At 32.8% G+C, this 21,217-nt stretch overlaps 3 protein-coding genes across 4 annotated transcripts in view; 1 reads left to right on the plus strand and 2 right to left on the minus strand.

Moving 5' to 3' along the window:
* Positions 1-5,746, minus strand: part of LOC132735453 (choline transporter-like protein 1) — an 80,241-nt gene extending 74,495 nt beyond the window's left edge. Inside the window, exon 1 of one of the 2 annotated variants that reach the window (XM_060722408.1) lies at positions 5,646-5,746. The gene's annotated coding sequence lies outside the window, so the exon portion shown is untranslated. The remainder of the gene's footprint in view (positions 1-5,645) is intronic. The other variant, XM_060722404.1, reaches the window with a different exon arrangement.
* A 2,293-nt stretch (positions 5,747-8,039) lies between these two features.
* LOC132735455 (superoxide dismutase [Cu-Zn]-like) lies at positions 8,040-10,868 on the plus strand. Its single transcript, XM_060722411.1, has 5 exons — positions 8,040-8,246; positions 8,975-9,087; positions 9,417-9,598; positions 9,785-9,911; positions 10,263-10,868. Exons 1-5 carry the CDS (start codon positions 8,144-8,146, stop codon positions 10,458-10,460), a joined length of 723 nt encoding a protein of 240 aa, XP_060578394.1. The 5' UTR covers positions 8,040-8,143; the 3' UTR covers positions 10,461-10,868.
* Positions 10,869-14,996: 4,128 nt separating this feature from the next.
* LOC132735452 (transcription initiation factor TFIID subunit 2-like) overlaps positions 14,997-21,217 on the minus strand; it is a 37,777-nt gene continuing 31,556 nt past the window's right edge. Inside the window, exons 29-31 of the mRNA XM_060722403.1 lie at positions 17,986-18,108; positions 16,424-16,574; positions 14,997-15,926 (exon numbers count right to left, since the gene is read on the minus strand). Of these exons, the coding sequence (XP_060578386.1) occupies positions 15,589-15,926; positions 16,424-16,574; positions 17,986-18,108 (612 nt within the window). The 3' untranslated portion in view covers positions 14,997-15,588. The remainder of the gene's footprint in view (positions 15,927-16,423; positions 16,575-17,985; positions 18,109-21,217) is intronic.

Genomic DNA, 21,217 nt, shown 5'->3' on the forward strand with positions numbered 1-21,217 from the left:
CCCATCCTATGACAGTGATTCTTTGCATTCATTTTATCACTGCAAAATATAAGTCATGTATTTTTCCAAATTTTTAACAAAACATTACTGAAATTAGCAATTCCATGGGTATGGGTCATGTTTCCAAAATCCTGAAAAACTAGAAATGTGTCCATAGGACACGGATGCCCCCACACGCCACTGTTCTGTCAATCTAATGACTCTAGGTCAAATATTTTTTGGACTACATGTGCCACAAGTTGAAAACTTAAAATCAAGAAAGGGCCATAATTCTGTTAAATTTGGATGCAGCAAAAATACCATCTACACATTAAGGTTGTTCATCCTTGGAAGTTTAAGCAAAATCTGCCATCCGGTTTAAGAGGAGTTGCATTCACAAAATTTCTACATAGTATATAGTGAAAAAATCAACAAAGGGCCATAATTCTGTTAAATTTGGTCGCATCAAAAATTCCTTCCTTTACTACCATCTACACATTAAGGTTGTTCATCCCTGAAAGTTTAAGCAAAATCTGCCATCCGGTTTAAGAGGAGTTGCGTTCACAAGATTTCGGGACGTACGGACGGACAGACGTACGGACGGATGGACAAGTGCAACGCTATATGCTCCCACTTTGTGGGGGCATAAAAACCTGTAGGTGATTGGGGGTTTGTTCCCATCCCTCCTAAAAATATTGATTTCTACAGGGTGGAGAGTGTAATAGATGTATCCAAACGTATTCCTTAGATGTTTTATAGACTAAATCATCTTTTGACTAAGTCATCATATAGTCATACTGTGGTTTAACTTGAGTCAGATTTGTAGGTCAGTGATTTGATATTATACAAGTTCAATGTTATAATATCATTAATCGAATGCCAATTTTTGCTTTTTCAGAGCAAATACAGCAAAATACAGGTTGTTTACTCTTGCTTAAAAGCTATTTTCCTCTTAAAAACCACAGTGCAAGTCGTTCACCAGAACCATAACTTAACAGCAGCTTTAAGACAAGCTTGGTGAAAAAGGTCATGAGTTACTGGAAACAAGAGGGCCATGCTGGCCCTGAGGTCGCTCACCTGTATATAGCCCCCCCCCCCGGGCCAATTTTTACCCAAGGGCTTAATTTGTTTATTTGAACAGACTTGGTAGACACCCATAAGAAGATGTTTCATGCTAAACATCTAAGTTCTAGCTCATTGGGTTTTTTAAAAGAAGATTTTTTAAGTTTTTACTATACACATATAGTTAAAAACAATGACACCCCTGGGGCAGGGCCAGTTTTAACCCCCGGGCTTTTATTTGAACAAACTTTGTAGATATTTACTTAAAGATGTTTCATGCTTAATATCTAAACTCTAGCTATTTGGGTTTTTTCAAAGAAGATTTTTAAGTTTTTGCTATACACATATAAGGTAAATCAATGACCCCGGGGCAGGGCCAGTTTTGACCCCAGGGCTTTTATTTGAACATACTTGGTAGACACCCATTAGAAGATGTTTCATGCTAAATATCTTAGCTCTAGCTCTTTGGGTTCTTTAAAAGAAGATTTTTTAAGTTTTTACTATATGCATATAGGGAAAATCAATGACCCCCTGGGGCGGGGCCAATTTTGACCCCAGGGCTTTTATTTGAACAAACTTGGTAGACATTAACTAGAAGATGTTTCATGCCAAATATCTAAGCCTTAGCTCTTACGGTTCTTTAAAAGAAGATTTTTTAAGTTTTTACTATATGCATTATAGGGAAAATCAATGACCCCCCAGGGCGGTGCCAATTTTGACCCCAGGGCTTTTATTTGAACAAACTTGGTAGACACTCACTAGAAGATGTTTCATGCCAAATATCTTAGCTCTAGCTCTTTGGGTTCTTTAAAAGAAGATTTTTTAAGTTTTACTATATGCATATAGGGAAAATCTATGACCCCCTGGGGCAGGGCTAATTTTGACCTCAGGGCTTTTATTTGAACAAACTTGGTAGACACTCATTAGAAGATGTTTCATGCTAAAAATCTTAGCTCTAGCTCTTACAGTTCTTTAAAAGAAGATTTTTTAAGTTTTTACTATATGCATATAGGGCAAATCAATGACCCCCGGGGCGGGGCCAGTTTTGACCCCAGGGCTTTTATTTGAACAAACTTGGTAGACACTCACTAGAAGATGTTTCATGCCAACTATCTTAGCTCTAGCTCTTTGGGTTCTTTAAAAGAAGATTTTTTAAGTTTTTACTATATGCATATAGGGAAAATCTATGACCCCCTGGGACAGGGCCAATTTTGACCCCAGGGCTTTTATTTGAACAAACTTGGTAGACACTCACTAGAAGATGTTTCATGCTAAATATCTTAGCTCTAGCTCTTTGGGTTCTTTAAAAGAAGATTTTTTAAGTTTTTACTATATGCATATAGGGAAAATCAATGACCCCCTTGGGTGGGGCCAATTTTGACCCCAGGGCTTTTATTTGAACAAACTTGGTAGACACTCATTAGAAGATGTTTCATGCCAAATATCTAAGCTCTAGCTCTTAGGGTTGTTTAAAAGAAGATATTTAAAGATTTTTCTTTCCATTGCCATGGCAACCAGAGTTCTGCATGGAATTAAATTCTTTGAACAATTTTTAAAGGTGACCACCAAAGGAACATTCCTGTGAAGTTTGGATGAAATTGGCTCAGTGGTTTATGAGGAGATGTCATTTAAAGCAAAAGTTTACGGACGGACGACGGACGGACGACGGACGAAAAGCGATCACAAAAGCTCACCCTGTCACTTTGTGACAGGTGAGCTAAAAAAGAAAGCTGTCACTTATATAATCACCTCTGCTTTGTACTTGCATATTAAATATTGAATAGATGTATGGGTATGGCTATGTTGCATTCTCAGTTGTTGGTGTTTGTCACTTAGTCATTTTCAGACAATTAAATATGAAAGGACTTATCAAATCTTCTTTAAATTGGCATATTATTCTCCAATTTACACATTTTACTAGGACTAAAAAATACCCCTTTATGATGATCAACAAGATTAAGTGACAATGCAATTGAGTGCCAGATTGGATGAAAAGATATTGTGGCTTTCATCTGCAGTTGCTTGTACTATTATGTTATATCACAGAAATTATGAATTGTCTAAAAAAATCTTAAATTTGATGGTCAAGTCCTAATGCCATCAGGGAACGAAAATTCCACTTATCTACTTGTAAATACTAGTAGACATCGATGCAGGACGAGTACAAAATCGTTGCATACTCATCCGGCAAGACGAGCGGTAATTTTCCAATGTAATAGAAAGCCAGGAATTCTCAAAGTCATTGTGTTTACATATAACAATGGAAAACCGGGGACAAATTTTGTGTTTTACGTTATGTATAATTTGCGCACTTTATAAATCTCTGAACAGATTGTTTATTGGATACAGGGGTGACTGGAATGTGCCCGACAATGCTAAATATAAAGTGCACGCCTTATACTTAACCTAAAACACAAGCTTTGCTTTAGGTTTTGGTTCGTTAAATTCATGTAAACAAATTGCTTTAACTTTATGAGTATTTTTTTGCAGTCTCTTGCATTGGCGAGGTTCTAATGCATCGGCGAAGTTTATCTTGAAAATAAAGTCAAAACTGCAGAAGGAGTAGCAAAGCATGCTGGACCAGTAGAAATTTGAAGCCACTCGTAATACCTGTGATAGACCTAGTCCTATAAACATGAAGCCGCTTTGTCAGGCTTGACATAAAATTATCCACATACTGCCAGTTTTCAATCACAACCACTTTTCAATCATCCCTGGAAATTCTTTATTTTTGACCTTATTTGTCATGTAACCAAACTGTAAGCACATCTTGTATTTACCTTGACTACATTTATAAGCAGCAATGTCAATTATGGCGTTAAAAAAGAAAATAACAGTATTTTAGTTCAAAATATGTAAAATTTGTGTTTTCCACTAATCCTTTATTTACCCAGTTACAAATCGCAATAATTTTCTAAAAATAATTAATTTACAGACTCAGTTATTTGTCAGTCTGCAAAATGGATATTAAGTTAGACAACTGTTTCAATATCATTAAGTCATAATGTATACTGCACTTCAAAAGCTATAATTTTAATATGTACATATTTTACCTTACAATTCTTAATTGGAAGGTTATATGTCAGTAAACTAACAGTCACTAAACCAAAGATAACATTCTCTCTGATAACTTTTCAGAAAGCTGTCACTAGAATGGGGTCATATAGACCCTAAGATCCTAAAAATTTCACAAGAACATGCTTTTTCTGTTATGCACATTGAGATGTACATCCATACCCCAATTGTGACAGCTTTACTACTGCAAAAAGATATCAAGATTGAAAAATGTCATTATAAATACTGGTTGGAGAGATAACTCCGACACTAAATCACATATTTTTTGCAATATTTTAATTATCTTCCAGTATATTTTAAATATTGAACCACCTAAACAAAGTTCAGTTCAAAGACTTTACATTACACCACAAAAACTATGTATGAAAATGAAATCTGGTACTTCTTTAAGGTCTTGAATGAGGTATACAAAACATGGTCTTTTTACCCCACAACAGTAGATAAAGTCGACATTTAAATTTTTAAGTAAAAAATGACTGGAAAATCAGCATCAAAAATTTATTTTTACATCTTATATGGTTTATCTATTTTTTGTAAATATTTAAACAATTTTTCAAAAATCTTTCCCAAGTCAGTGGCCTGTGGTCAATACATTTCTAACTACCTTACTGTAATTTAGTAAAAAGAACGTTTTGAAGCAGTTTTTGCCTACAAAAAGTTTAGGTTATTTGAAAAACATTAAAAAGTCTACCAAATTATAACAAATCATCACATTCTGTCCTGTTCCTATACTGTTAGGTGAGCATGTGCTTATTTGTTGAAAAACAAAGCCAAAACAATTATATTTATCAAGTGTCGGGGTTATCTATGCGTCGGAGTTATCTCTCTGACCAGTAGGCTAAAATTGTTTATTACCATTTATCTTAGGTTGAGTTTGTTAAAATTTCTTCAAAATACATAACTGGTTATATTTTAACATTGTATGACAATTTTTATGTGGTACAGTTTATATTTTGTTAACTGATTGAAAAGTGGTTGTGAAATTTTGAAGAACAGGAAAATGGGTCAGTAATGATTTGTCCTCGATTCATAATAATAATTCAGGTAAAATTTTAAAAAGTTGTTGCATTTATTAGCTGAAATGATAATATTTGCAGAATTGTAAGAGAAATTTTATTTTTATAATTTCACTGTCAGTTATTATAGAAAAATCTGTTAGCTGATCGGAAAGTGGCAGTGCGGGAATATAACAAGCCTGTAACGTCTGATATATTGGACTATAATACCTTGCTTTTGAATACTTAATGCTCATCAGCTGTCTGAAACAGAAGATTAACCGTTCACACTAAATAAATTTAGACTAGATTTCTAAAAATTCATGGAATTATGATGTCCTAATGCCTAATTGACATGTTGACAAGACAGAGAATTGTAGGCCTACTCAGGCTACTGCAGTATCCGATAACCATTCACTTGATAATTAACATTCCAATTCATGAAAACAAATGTCTACCTGAACGACGATAAATGCAAACATTAATGTTTAACACATGGAAAACAAAATTTCATAAAATATCTTGAAATGTTACCTTTCAACTGTCAAAAAAGTAGCTGCAAAATATTTGTTACCAAAATTCTACGAGGACGTAAATATCACAAATGTGTAATATTATGGGTACAATACCACTAAAAATTGTATTTTTGGAAGTGTTATCTCCCTTTAACTGTTTTGTGACTGGAAATGACAAGTCAACTTTTTTATAATACGTTTTTTGTCTATTTTATATTTCAAAGTAACTACTAACAAACATAAATTTTAACTGAATGAGATTGGCTATGCGTGGGGTATGGAAAAAAGTAGTAACTTTCTCCCTCCTTTTTTGCAATGTGATAGCACTAAAGTCCGAGGTGATATAAAGCCGGAATAATCAAGTGTTAAAATATGCGCAAAAATTAATCTGTGAAAGATGATATGACAATTTTAGTATAGCAAATAATTCGGACATGTCTCTGGTAGTGATATTTTGATGCCGAATCTTTTAAAAAAATGTTTATAGTACTAGTAATATATATATATAGGCCTATACAGTACGTCTGTTTATGCCAACCGTTATGCCTATTTTGATTTAAACATATTTATTTTCGCTCGATTCCGAAACAAGATCTTGCAATTTATATTAATCACTTTCGGGTCCGTTTCGTAGATCTAATCAGCACTGGTGCCATATTAGGAGTATGATTCGAACCCATAACCCTTGGGTTGAGAGGCAGACACCTTTACCACTAGGCCATTGCCACCCCCCCCCCCTACCCCATTGATTCCTCGAAAGTCTAGCTCTGGGTAGGGAAGAGGTATTTCATGATAAAGGTAATGCGTGATGAAATTTCTTACAAATAAAGATAAAAAGATCTTCAAAAAATGTATAATATTGATCATTGCGCCTTTCAATTGCTTAATTTTTGACATAAAATATGCTGTAAACATTTTTGCATGGAAACTAATAAAACCACTATGAAGGACCTCCACCAAGGAGCTAAGCTATCTGTATATCTCCACTGATGTCAAAAAGTCTAAAAGCATAGAACAAAAATCAAGTGAATCACTTAAAATTGAAATCTGTAAAGGATGATATAGAAATATACTCAGAATTTGATTGAATATTGATTGTTTTGTGCGGTTATTGCCCGATTTGAGTGAAAAGCGTAATTTCTTTTTTCAGAGAATGGTATGAAAATTTATTATTTATGTTTTTTGTCCAGACATACATCAAATGCACAAATCTCGGAAAAAGATATTTCAAATCCCGTCATGTAAAAAAACTCAGTGGAGTTACTTTGAATCTTTTAATAATCATAAAACCACTAGAACTTACAGAAGTTAGAAGAATGGTAGTGTGAAGAAATAATTCAAATTCACTGTTAAATAATCGTTATTTGAATATGAGACCTCGGAAACAAAAAGGTAGTGTGCTGGGAAGCTTGATGCAAGTCCTGTTTGTCCCTTTTCACCAGTAAAGTAAATACTAAACGTACTTCTAAGTACCAACGTAGACACCAAAACAAAAACCTCCGAAGAATAAAGATCTTCATTTTGAGTCCCTGGTTTTGCGCTAGTTATATGTATTTTCTGCTGATGGCCGTGTATTCTCTGTAGCATGCACAACGTTTTTGAAGTGATATTAGCTCGTTTTCAAAGTTATGTTTATAATTAAGTTATTGTAAAATGTCCACGTTCACCTGTAGTACCATGTACTGCATTTTCACGTTTTTCTATTTTGAATGGATCTCGTAAATTACATACCTTCATTATTTTACTATCTATGGAACTTAAATGTATGTAATATATTCTAAACTTTTCAGCCTTCACGGACTATTTCATCCAACTCTTTAATGAGATGTAAAGCATCTCTTCAAAATTGAAATTGCTTAAGCTGTTTACTGGTTTGTCAGGAAGATGGCGTAATTCATATGGCAGATTTCTCAGCAGACGAAACGAACAAAACAAACATGCATGTATTTGTTTGGTGTGCAAATATGCCCAGGACAATCCAATAATCTAGATATACTTTGTGTATAGAAAGTTATATTATGTTTCCAGAATATTTCATATTTTAAAAGAAGGAAACAATATGGAGATGTTTTTGAGTAATGAGATTGATTGCCAGCTTTCTTTTCTTTTGATGTTTTAGAGTTTATTCATATGAAAAGATAAGGTTCAAGCAGGAAAGTATAGTACCATGAGTACAAACCCTGGTTCAAGGTAACATATTAATTGACGTATTACCAAATTGCAAATCGATTAATTTGTTATTAACCTCGGGCGAAATTTTGTTTGTCAACAGCGAGTCATTAATGATGTAAAGGGAAGTCATGCATCTATTGCGTCATTGAGGTTAAATATTTTAAAGCTTAAAGTACTTCGGGGGTTGTCCTTAAATAGAAGGCGTTGCTTCGAAAAAAAAGTTGCCCGCCCAAAAAACCATCAAATATTTTTGTCGCGGACCCAAAGCTTATTTCATTTTCAGTGTCATATTGTATCAAATTTGTTTTTCAGCATAATATCTGGATATATTCTATCATTATTATCATGTATATTTATATTTTGTGTTCATTGTTATTATTTGTCTATCAAACTAACGGGCAGGGACCAATCGTCCCCCCAGGACTACGACCGCTCGTGGGCCCGGCAGGTAAGTCTCATTGTCGTTTCTGCGCATTATTTTTTAGAATCCTTAAAAATAACAATAGACGCATTCCTCCGAAAGTGAAATAAAGCTCTTAAAAATAGAAAAAATACTATTTTCAGTATATTATTATACACGACTATGAAATGTCAGATTTTTGTTTAAACGATATAAAGCTATATCTTCTGACATATTTTATAAAATTTATCTGCAGTAAATCATAAACTTACGGTCGATCATCAAAAGAGTTGTAACAAAAGATGTCTCACATGAGTAGTGTACTTAAAACAGAACAAAATTTATTCTGAAATTTCTGCTATATATAGTAGAGTTTTATCTGTTTAGCAATGGTTTTGTACATGCGCCATTCATTAATTTACTACCGTATTTATTTCACACATGCATTTTGGAAGTATTCCTTTTAAAAATTAAACAAATGATTTTTGCAGCAGATGTTTAGCTTTATACACTTTAAAAACCAACGCAAATGTATGTTCATTCTCGTCAATTTCTGCAAATGCCACCTAATAAGTTTACTACCTGTTATACAATGCAATACCTAATTAATAATTTACATCATTATTAAGATTGATGCTTATAAAATCAGTTACCAAATTGTGCACTTGTCCTAATTTACTTATTGCACAAATTCGTATAGACTTTTTTCTATCCATAATAATTATTTATTATCTTAAAATATTAATATAATCAGCGATGTATAATAACATCAACAGGTCCTACTGGATCGTTTGTAACAACTGACAGTGTGGTATATGGCACATGTTACTTCAACAACACATACACCCCTGTACAGGGCAGGGTAGATATCAGACAAAATCTACAAATTGTAAGTATAATTCTGTTACCATACAATAACCACCAATAATGTGATTATCATCTTATTATGTTCGTACTTATTACTACAATTTAAGTGCAGTCGCCTTTCCTTGGTTTAGCATGAGCGGCATTAAACAATCAAATGCAAATTCGTGCACGATCATAGAAAATACATAATGATTTAATTTAAAAGGTTCTAATGTTGAACATTCTGTAAATTTTTTTATCAAATGCGTTGTTTTTATTCCCCCAAATAACCATGACATAACAATTAATTTACTATCAAGTTTATACTTATCCTACCTTATTATTTCATCAGTTAAATGCCGTCTATTTCAGAACCCACCAGTTATTGAGATGCGGGTACAGGCGTGGGGTTTACCTCAGAGTACAATGAGTGACGCCGAGCACGCGATGCACGTGCATCAGTGGGGAGACACGACACGTAATTGTTACAACGCCGGTCCTCACTTTGACTCGGACGCCTTTTCAGTCCACGGAGGTCCAGCTTCTATGGATAGGTAAGGAAAATATTAGTATCTGTAACTATAGTATTTTTTCCATTTATTCTATGATAGCATAGATGTCTTTTGAGAGGAGCGCATGCTCGAGAACCTAATTTTCTTAGTTTATTTATTATTAGATGAACACCGGAGAAAATGTGACATGAAAGACAAAAATTTCAGAATACACAATTTATATTATAGAACTGTTCGACATGATGGTGACCTTGGTAATCTACGTCAGACTAACGATGGTATCATCGACACCAGTTTTAACGTTCAGAATATGATGTTGGTAGGGGACGCTAGTATCATGGGCAGATCCATTGTTGTAAGTCAAAACACTCTCACTAGCTATAACTATAACTTATAAAACTACCGATAACTTTATACACAGTGAGGCCGTCTTGTTTTGCAAATGCGGTGTCATAAATTGTGAATATATCGTCGTTATTACTTGGCCGTCAATTAAATGGAAGGCAAAAGAACAAGTAGACATTTTACTAACCATTATATCAAATACAGATCATGGCGTTTGGTTCATTTACATCTCCATAAAAGAGAACTTTACAGATCTGGTAATAAAACAAACTATTGTTATCAGTTTTATATTTGTATAATCGACTTTTCCCAGCTGCACGTATTGCTTAAAGTTAATATAGAATATTTTATTTCTGATCAGATGCACGAGGGACGGGATGATCTAGGGCGCGGAAACACACCCGTTAGTTTACAGACCGGAAATTCGGGCGCTCCCATTGCATGCTGCGTGGTAGGGTTGTCAGATGCTACTAACTGGAATAACCCATTACTGGTCAATGGACAATTCCGAAATCGTGGGATGAATCCACTTAACCCGAATGTTAACATGCTTGGTTAAACACCACATATAGCATAAATATTATATAAACCCATATTTGACAGTGTTCCAAAAATTGATAGGACTGTGCAAAAAAGTTTCATTAGTTCATATTTTCTCAGCTGCTAACATTAATTCAGTTGAAACATAGGAGTGTAAACTTACAAAATTACATTGCAGAACTCCTATAAATTTTACTTTGAAAGCAATTTAAAAACAGAAAATGTTGCAGCAGTTACACGAGGGATTTCTCATCTGTATTCACATAAACAGTAATTATCTCTGACTTTACAGTCCTAGAATGACATTATATGGAATCTTTTTCCCATAAATTTCTGATAATTTAACAGGATCATAATTAAATAGGATTTCTACAGCTTCATATGACATTTGAAAGTAAATTTCACAATACAAGATGACATCTGTAAAGACAGACAGTGTCACAATTATTTTTATAATACAAACAGGAAATACAGTGGGATTTTCAAATTATTTCTACAAAAGTTAGTAAGGCATTTTTTTTATTTGATTTCTAAGAATTCTTGACGTATCTATCAGTGTTGTTTTTTTACCAATTATTTTATATGAAATTCTTTCCTTTGTTAAAGATATACTATGCTCAAATTTTATATCCGAAAATATTGTAATTCCTACATAGTCTCTTTGTAAATATAAAATAAACATGTTTAACTTCATACAAAGTAGACATGTTATGTTTAAAATTTTACAATCTATAGGTGGTCACAATATGAATATATATATTTATTAAAGAAAAGTGGTTGAAACGGGTGATGCTTCCTGAATAGGTACCTTTTGTAGTTTCAGAGTTATGTCAGACAAAGCTCAAAAATTCCAAACTAAGGCAAGTCTGAGTTACAGTTCTTTTGCAATGCATTTCTATTTAATGAGATCTATCTACCTACAAAGCTTCTTGTTGATACCTCTTATGGTTTCAGAGCTATGTCCCGGGCAAATTTCAAAAGTGTAAAAAAAATGAACAAAGGGCAATAACTCCAAAATTAGGCAAGGCAGAGTTATGGTTCTTTTGCGATGCACTTCTACCCATTGAGATCTATCTACCTTCAAAGTGTCTTATTCATATCTATTGTAATTTCAGAGCAATGTACTTGACAATGTTCAAAGTGTAAAAATGAACAAAGGGCAATAGCTCAAAAATTAAGCAAGGCAGAGTTATGGTACTTTTGCACTGCACTTCTATTTAATGAGATCTATTTACCTACAAAGTTTCCTGTTGATACCTTTGATGGTTTCAGAGCTATGTCCTGCACAAATTTCAAAGTGTAAAAAAATGAAAAAAGGGCAATAACTCTAAAATTAGGCAAGGTAGAGTTATGGTTCTTTTGCACTGCACTTCTACTCATTGAGATCTATCTACCTAAAAAGTTTCATATCAATATCTCTTATAGTTTCAGAGTTATGTCCTAGACAAAGATCAAATATTCAAAAGTTAGGCAAGGCAGAGTTACTGATCTTAGCACCGCACTTCAACTAAATGAGATCTATCTACCGACTTATTTTCTTTTTGATACCACTTATAGTTTCAGAGCTATGCCCCAGACAAATTTCAAAGTGTAAAAATGAACAAATGGCAATAACTCTAAAATTAGGCAAGGCAGAGTTATGGTTCTTTTCCACAGCATTTCTACCCAATGAGATCTATCTACCTACAAAGTTTCATGTTGATATCTTTTATAGTACCAGGGTTATGTCCCGGACAAAGTTCAATTATTCCAATTTTAGGCAAGGCAGAATTTATGTTCTTTTGCACTGCACTTAACTTAATGAGATCTATCTACCGACTTAATTTCTTGTTGATACCTTTTGTACTTTCACAGTTATGTTCCAGACAATGTTCAAAGTGAAAAAAGTACAAATGGCAATTACTCCAAAATTAGGCAAGGCAAAGTCACAGTTCTTTTTCACTGCTCATCTACCCAATGCGATCTATCTACCTACAAATTTTCTTGTTCATACCTCTTATTGTGTCAGAGTTATGTCCCCGACAGAGTTCAGTGATAAAATGAACAAGGGTAATAACTCCAAAATAAAGCAATGTAGAGTTAAAGTTGTTTGCATCGTACTTCTACCCAATGAGATCTATCTACCTAAAAAGTGTCTTGTTCATATCTATTATACTTTCAGAGTAATGTACTTAACAATGTTCAAAGTGTTAAAATGACAAAGGGCAATAACTCCAAAAGTAAGCAAGGCAGAGTTATGGTTCTTTTGCACTACACTTCTATTTAATTAGATCTATTTACTTACCTTAAATTACTTGTTGATACCTTTGATGGTTTCAGAGATATGACACGGACAAAGTTTAGAGTGTAAAGATAAAGGGCAATAACTCCAAAATTAGGCAAGGAAGAGTTATTGTTCTTTTGCACTGCACTTCTTCCCAATGAGATCTATCTACATTTGTACCTATAAAGTTTCATGTTTATATCCCTCATAGTTTCAGAGTTATGTCCCAGACAAAGTTCAAAGTGCAATTATTCCAAACTTAGGCAAGGCAGAGTTACAGTTCTTTTGCAATGCATTTCTATTTAATGAGATCTATCTACCTACAAAGTTTTTTGTTGATACATCTTTTGATTTCAGAGCTATGTCCTGGAAAAATTTCAAAGGCTAAAATGAACAAAGGGCAATAACTCTAAAATTAGGCAAGGCAGAGTTATTGTTCTATTGCACTGCTCTTCTACCCATTGAGATCTATCTACTTACAAAGTTTCATGTTGATATCTCTTATAGTTTCAGCATTAAATACTGGCAGTTTTATTAAGCAAAGACCAAATTTACTTCTCCTACAGCTTCTCATACATAGCTTGTTCATTCTTTAATCCAAATTCGACATATTCAGTAAGAATTTCATAGTTTTCAACAAATTTCTTAAGTATTTTTTTTTACTCAAATATCAGCATAGTATATTTTTAACAAATTACCACTAGCAGGTGATTTATCCATGAAATAAAACAAAAAATCTAGAATATTCTAATATTTCTAGGCAAATCACATTTGTGTTGTATACATTTTGTTTATGTTATAGTCTGATTTTATTGACCTGTCAATTATGAATACATTATAGGACTCATTTAAATATTCGATCCCACTTCGGTTTGGTCCGTGTAGTTTACGAGAATTAATGTGGAGTATATTAGTCATGGATTGAAAGTCACGCCAGCTTAATGTGAAGGTTTTCGTTAATTCACAATAGGACAGTCGGTAAAGAGAATGCCTGATAATTGAGAGGTCTGTGGTTCGATCCTTACTGTTGCCATTGTTTTAGTACTCTTTCTTTATTTTTGCAGTATATTTTAATGGAACAGATTTGTAGTGTGTTTTACGGCATTGAAAAGACATTTATTGATTTTAATCCGTTTTAATTTTAAACATGAATTCTTAAAAAACATGTTATTTAAAAAGAGTATATACATAACAAAATTAAGTAAAACATAATAAAAAAACGAACAACATAAAATAATCATATATAGATTCAATAATGTTGAAAGTATTAATAAGAAAAAAAATGGACCAACGCAACCTCAAACTTAAAACACGTGTGGCACTTGGATTATAAGCTCGTGATTTACCCTATTGCGCTATAACGCTGAGTACACCTTGTTTAGAGATACAATTCCATCGTACAGCTTACATCTCACGGAACTTACCGAATATCTACCGAAGATTAATATATTGTGTGCATCAACCGTGTAATCAGTATGTAATTGACAGGTTAATAAAACCAAACAATATATATGTTTTTTTTTCATGAAATTGTATGATAACTTGTTACATATATAAAAGAATATTATTAATTCAATAAATGATTCAAACAAAATATATGTGTTGACAATTTTTCTTTAATTCCATGTTAAAATCATGTACATTAATTTATACATTAATTCATACAACATACAGCACATATTTTGTAGTATTTTGTATCAGGTCTTACATACAAACATAGATAAGTGACCATGACATGTCATTGTGATGATAATTTAACCTCTTTTTCCATCAAACACTAATATTGTTTCATAAAGTTGCAATAACCAGTAATTTAAGCATTAATTATTCAATAACATCATTTATCACACACCTGTGCCGATTTGGCGACTCCGTTTAAGAAATAATATATCCCAAACAGTGATTTTATCGCTCAATAACATCACTGTTTGGAGTTCAGATGCAAGGAAGTATATCACGAGGGCGTAGCCCGAGTGATATAATGATGCGTATCCGAACGACAAACAGTGATGTTATCAAGCGATAAAATAACCGATTTGGATATATTATTTCGATTCTAACACGACATTAACAATAAATCTTGTCGTACCTTATAATAAGCTAAATTGCACCTGATTTGTTTCTGTACTTATTTTCAGCACGTCGCTTTTTTAATGGTTACGTCACATGTATATAATGATTACGTCACAAGTCTAAAAAAAGAACGTCAACAGTGATTTTGTTGCATAATAATACACACTTTCGGTTCTTCTATGTTCAATAGGGAAAAATGCGGGTCGTGTTAGAATAAATGGTATTGCACGGCCTTGCATATATTTTGACGTGACGTAAAATTACATTACAAAAATAGCATCTCTGATCAAAGTTACTTATTATGTAGTTCAACATATCATATTCTTTTTATTAACATGTGAAAATTGAAATATAATCATCACTTTTTCTTGCCTTGTAGTGCATGATTTATTGTTCAAATGCTTTGTAATTAAACACAAAGGCCTAATGGGCTTTTCATGATTATACTTCTTGAAATGTGCAAACAACAAACTCAAAATTGATACATGAATCTACTTCAAGTAGATTTACCCTAACCATAATTAATTTGCGAAATGAACTGATCTTATTCTAAATTAAGAACATTTCATTAATTTAAGGAACTTTGATAGGCAAGAGTCTCACATAAAATGCAACCAGGCCTGTCTCTTTACTGATGACATAATTCATTATAGACACAAGCATTAAATACTGTTAAACCTGTGTATTCATTCATGAATGGAAAAGAAGCCTTGTGCTCGACAAGCTGCTACGGACATCAGTTGTTCATTATTCTATGTAGAACAGTAGTTGCATTAAAATTAAGACTGTTACAGTATCACTATGCAACACTTCAAATAACTTCAAACTCCGGGGAACTAGGTGCTGAGTCTCTGGTATTATCTATAGATGACATAGAGGTCACAGACTGTACAGATGGCACCATGGGACTGGACACCCCAGTCACACTAAATCTGTCCTTACTGTCCCGGGTTCGATCCTTCTCATGTCTGTCATGTTTATGTTTGTGCTTGTGTTTATGCTTGTTTTTCTTCTTCTTCTTTTTCAGTTTATGATGTTTATTAGGGTCAGTTTCTGTAGTTGCTATGGTAACCGAGTCTGATACAGTAGGTACAGTACTACTGCTAGATGAAAATATACCATGAAATGATGTTGGTCCCTCTGTCTTTCCTGAAATATATATTATATTTTAATTTTAAGTTGCACCAACACAGTTTAGGTCATATGTCAACTTTACTGGTAGAAGAAGACCTCAGGTGCCGTTCCCCACAAATTATTTCAGGCACAAACGGGCACCTGAGTAAAACCACCAAAATTAAATAAGCAAGCTAGATAGCTTCCTCACATAAAGAATCCTCATCTCTGTTGGGATTGGAACCAACAGCAGTAAGGAGCAAGTGGTTTGAAGTTAATGACTCGGCCACACATGCCCCAAAAATGTATGTAATAAGATTCCTAAAAAACAATGACAAAAATGCAATTAATAACAAGAATTGCCACCACCTGATTAGCTTTTCATAAATGCAAGCCAAATAATCTTAAGTAAATGATATGTAACAACATTGTGATGATTTTATATGTGCAACACTGAACTTAACATTTGTGAAGCTTTTTAAATAATATCAATATCACTTTTAAATTAACACAAGATTTAAACCAATTCAGACCTGTAAGTGGTACTGGTCTAGACAAGGAGGAATCTTCCTGTGAGGAGTTCGAGTCTTCACTTAGCCGGCTCTGGCTGTCTCCACCCAGTACTGATAAGTTTGGAATCTCCGACTTGGTTGGTCTAGATGTCTGGCTTGGCTCCTCTGGTATCTATTATAAAATGAGCCGCGTCACGACAAAACCAACAAAATGGGTTTGCAACCAGCATGGATCCAGACCAGACTGCGCATCCGCGCAGTCTAAACAGAATCCATGCTGTTCGCTATCAGTTTTACTACTTGTTATAGGGTCTGGATCCATGCTGGTCGCAAACGCATTATGTTGGATATGTCATGGCGCGGCTCAAATATACATTCACATTATAATATATCTAATATTGTTTATTATCATTATTTGAAACTCCTTACATTTTTTCAACATAAAATATCCTACATGTATATTAAAGCTCAATGAATTATAAAGCACATTAAAAATTATGAATAATTGAGGACATGTCATTTGTAAATGAACAAAAATATAATGGCCCCTTAAAATCTCCCTATAGAGCTTAACAGTTAATATGGTTACTCATAATGGAAAATTTCTGATAATTTCAGTTAAATTATTGTATTTCTACACTACAATGTTTAACATTTACTGTCCTAAATATATAAACAGAGATTAATCCTATGCTTATTTATGATACACTTTCCATACAACTTGTTTATAAATTCAATCTGTAAAACTTACATATCTTTGATTAAATTTGTTAAGGCTTTAAAATCATGACCTAGAGTAGACCTGGTTTGAAAGAAAGAAATATTTTCACTATAATGAAACAAGAAAACTGGCTCTTGTAAAGCAAGCACAGACCAGGCAATTTATTTCAATACAATTTTCTGCAGGATAAAATTGTAGAATGTACATAATTGAAGAGAGTAGAATAAAATTGTCACAAAAATCTATTTTTCAGAGTTTGTACAGAATATAAACTTGATAGAACTAGAGTAATGTGCATGCAGTTTAAAGTCAAAGCTGAGCTACAGACAGTTAGAAAATAAATACTGAATATGTGATTAAGTGATCTATTATAGCAACAAAAATCATGCAAAGCGCCATAGATACTGGAGTCCACACATACCTGTCTTCTCCAGAAGTTAAACAAGAATAGAAAACTACCCTTGACTTGTCGATTCAAGGGAGTATTTCATTATCTAAATTTCTTAAAGAATCTTTTATATGAAAACAAACAAGTAATCAAAACTTTACTGGACAGAATTGGCAGATTTTTATTTTTTTCTAAAATCATCTGAGTCTTACAAGTGTAATTTATTTATAAAATATTGTCAACCTATCTGCACCTGAACTAATTCATGTTTGTTTTTTATCATTAATCAAAGAGTCACACATATTAACATATAACTTAAATGTTGTATTTCTGAATTTTTATTTTTCAAATTTTCACAACACTTAATAAAATTGATTGTGACACAAAAATGAAATGGAATTTAAATATAGAACAACAAGGACTATAAAGTTTTGAACACTTATAGTATAAGATTAAATGTTAGTATATGTGTACCCGTGCAAATCTAAGGAATTCTGGGTATAATACTGGTGGTAGTAGTTCACTGTTAGTTACCATGGTTACAGATGGTTGTGAGATGTACTGGTTCCTGTCCTCCACGCTGTTACGGTTCCCAAGCTGTACAACAATACATACAATACAACAATATATATATCATGCTGTAATAATCTCTACTAAATTACTAAACAATATTCCATCTTTTATTTGTTTCACCCTTAACCTGCTGAACTTCTTAAATGGACTTGCCCTGCTCCTATTTTTGGGACTGTCCATTATCAAATTTTAGAGATATCAAGATACAGTCATATATATACTGGTGGCAAAAACTCTTCATTTTTGGTACAGCTAGGTAAAGGGTAAAATAATGAAAAGACAGAAATCTCAGAATGAAATATTTCTAAATTATGTTAAAGTTGTCACCTCAACATAAGACTTCTATATTTTTATTATGTAACAACAGCACTGTAACAATTTCATAATTATGTTTTGTTTGATACTGAATTTTTATTAATTATAAATATTTAAAGATAACAATCAGCATAACCCTACAATCAACACAATCACATCATGCAATACACAATACTTTATTCTAGTTACCACAAACTACATAATTATATCATATTACTTATTATCATTAATTATAATGAAGTATCATTACATGTATACTCAAGGTCTTATCTTATAATATTTGACAAGATTTAAAACTTTGAAAAGACTGTTCTAAATCAAATGCAGGGTAAACCGATTACAGGTAAACCAATCACATAAATTCAGCGGTTTAAGGGTGAATGGTTTCTCAAACCTTCCTTTGTTTCTCCTTTTTCATACAAGCCTCTGGTTATAACACATACACTATGTCATGCTATGAAATACCAACATAGAATAATAATACAAACAAATTCAAGAAATTTTATGACAGAAAAATAAATAACCTAACCATACAGTATGAGGTAACACAATTACTGAATTAGGGTCACTTACACAACAAGTAATCTATTTACATTTTAGATATTCATGCAGAAATTAATAGCTATTTCATAACCATATGACATAGTTTTAGTTAAGATATACATATATAATAATGGTGCAATACCTTATTAATATATTTACATAATATTAAATCATAATATTCATTACAAAATATATTTGTAAGTATAATAAACAACTTATACTAAATTATTCTAACAAAGTATGATACTTTCTTGTCAATTGTTCTATAGAATAAAACAGTTGATCATGATGTCAAGGATGTGAATGTATCATGTGTACAAGAGGATAGAAATGTTCTAATCCTAGCTTGTAGCTAGAGAGAGGGTATTGGTCAGTATGACAAGGTCCAGACAAGCAAAGTTTTACAGCAAATTGTCAGGGAGAAATAGTGTGCAAGAGATGATTCTATATATATTGAAACAAAAAAGAAACTTTCTCCAAGTTTGAATGTAGATATGTTAGTACAGTTTTTCAATCCTTTTGAAACTCGATTTTTACATTGAATAAACATATCGGGCTTTTAAACGGGGATTAGCTGACCGATTTTGCAAACAAAACGAGTTTTACAAGCTACTACATGTATATAAGTGTGTACATCTAAGTGGTACCCTTGAACAACTGGCACATACTTTGCGAAAGTTTCTTTTTTGGTTCAGTATATAAATTTGTATAAAAAATTGACTGTCATAACAAGATTGTAACATCAAGTGAAAAGGAAACACCATTGCTTAGCATGGATCTAAAACATTGGCCAGTTTAAATCAGTAAAAAAATGCTAGGGTTTTGAATCTTATACATACTGGGGTCCTACATATTACCGGACAAAATATGAAGATTTTTCGCTGTAACTTTTATTAAAAACCATGAAAAACACTGAAATTTTACCCAATTGATTTTGGGTTCCTAATTCACGTAAAACTGACCTTATCAAACACGAAATTTAACATTTTGACCATAAAATGTGTCTTCAAAGTGGGGCATTATTATAGAAAAAAAATCGTGTAGAAAACTCAATTTACCGGACATTGTGTTTCATAATATTTTGAAGTCGTGAATTGAAATTAATCTTTTAATAATCTACAAGGAGAATACTCCAATTGAATGGCAAGGTTAAGATACTGGAAAACCCAAAGATGTCACTAAAATAGACACAGTATCCATGCTTGTTTCGAAGAGGCCTATATATGGGATGTAATGGACATTCACAATATTAACTCAATTATCGTATTGATTCATCATAAATCAGTAAACGTAAATTTTGATATTCATTTGTAATTCTGTTCTTTGTCATACAATTTCATTTTGGTCATCGTGAAGCAAGTGAAATCCAGACAATATATTTTATTTACATTTCATAAAGAGTTTCACTCTTGGTTTGAAAAACCGGGCGTGACCTGTTTCCTAATGTGGTTTTTACTTTGCATTTCCCTATAAAATACAACAAAGAATACTGTCTGGATTAAATTTGGATATACTTTTTATTATTAAAATATGGTATGATTGTCTTGCTAAGATAATGCAGAGAAGATATAATAGTAAAACCTGTCTTAAATAGTCCATTCAGGGCCTCAATATTCGTGCATACGCAAAACACATAACTCCCCCGCATGACCAGAGACATAGATAACATGTTATCTATGTCTCTGGCATGACCAGGTATGAAATAAAATAGTAAACAAAAGGGCATGTAATTAAATAAAAAACTGAATCAACGATATGTACATGAGAGTGGTCTTGTTGTTATTTACATGTACTTCGAAATTGAAAGTGTGTGTGCAATTCAGACCGGATGGCTTTTGATTTGAAACAAAAATAAAGCAATATTAGACAACAATCGATTGTGTCCGGTAAACTGATTGCCGGTAAATATGTAGGATCCCAGTAGACTTACAATTATGACTCCTTGAATGCAGTTTAAAGTGGATAGTTTAAGCACAAAATGAAAAAAAATGTTGCAGGATAGCTCTTGTATTCTTTGAATTGTCAATGTTAAAAAAATGTGTACCGGTATCCATCTTCGACATTTGACATTTAAGGCTGCATGCCTTCAGATGAGCCAATATATTTCAAGAAAATCAAACTTGATAAAAAAAGTTTAAAGAACAGAATCCAAGAAATAATATACATGTTTTATGCAATTGATGACTACTGTTTTAAGTATTTAATACTACATTTTTACTGTGTGTCTGTCACAGTTAGGTTTTTTGTGCATATTCTGACCTATGTTGGGCAATTT

Source organism: Ruditapes philippinarum, unplaced genomic scaffold (genome assembly GCF_026571515.1).
Source record: "Ruditapes philippinarum isolate M1 unplaced genomic scaffold, ASM2657151v2 ctg808_1_1_1_1, whole genome shotgun sequence".
Lineage (NCBI taxonomy): Eukaryota > Metazoa > Mollusca > Bivalvia > Venerida > Veneridae > Ruditapes > Ruditapes philippinarum.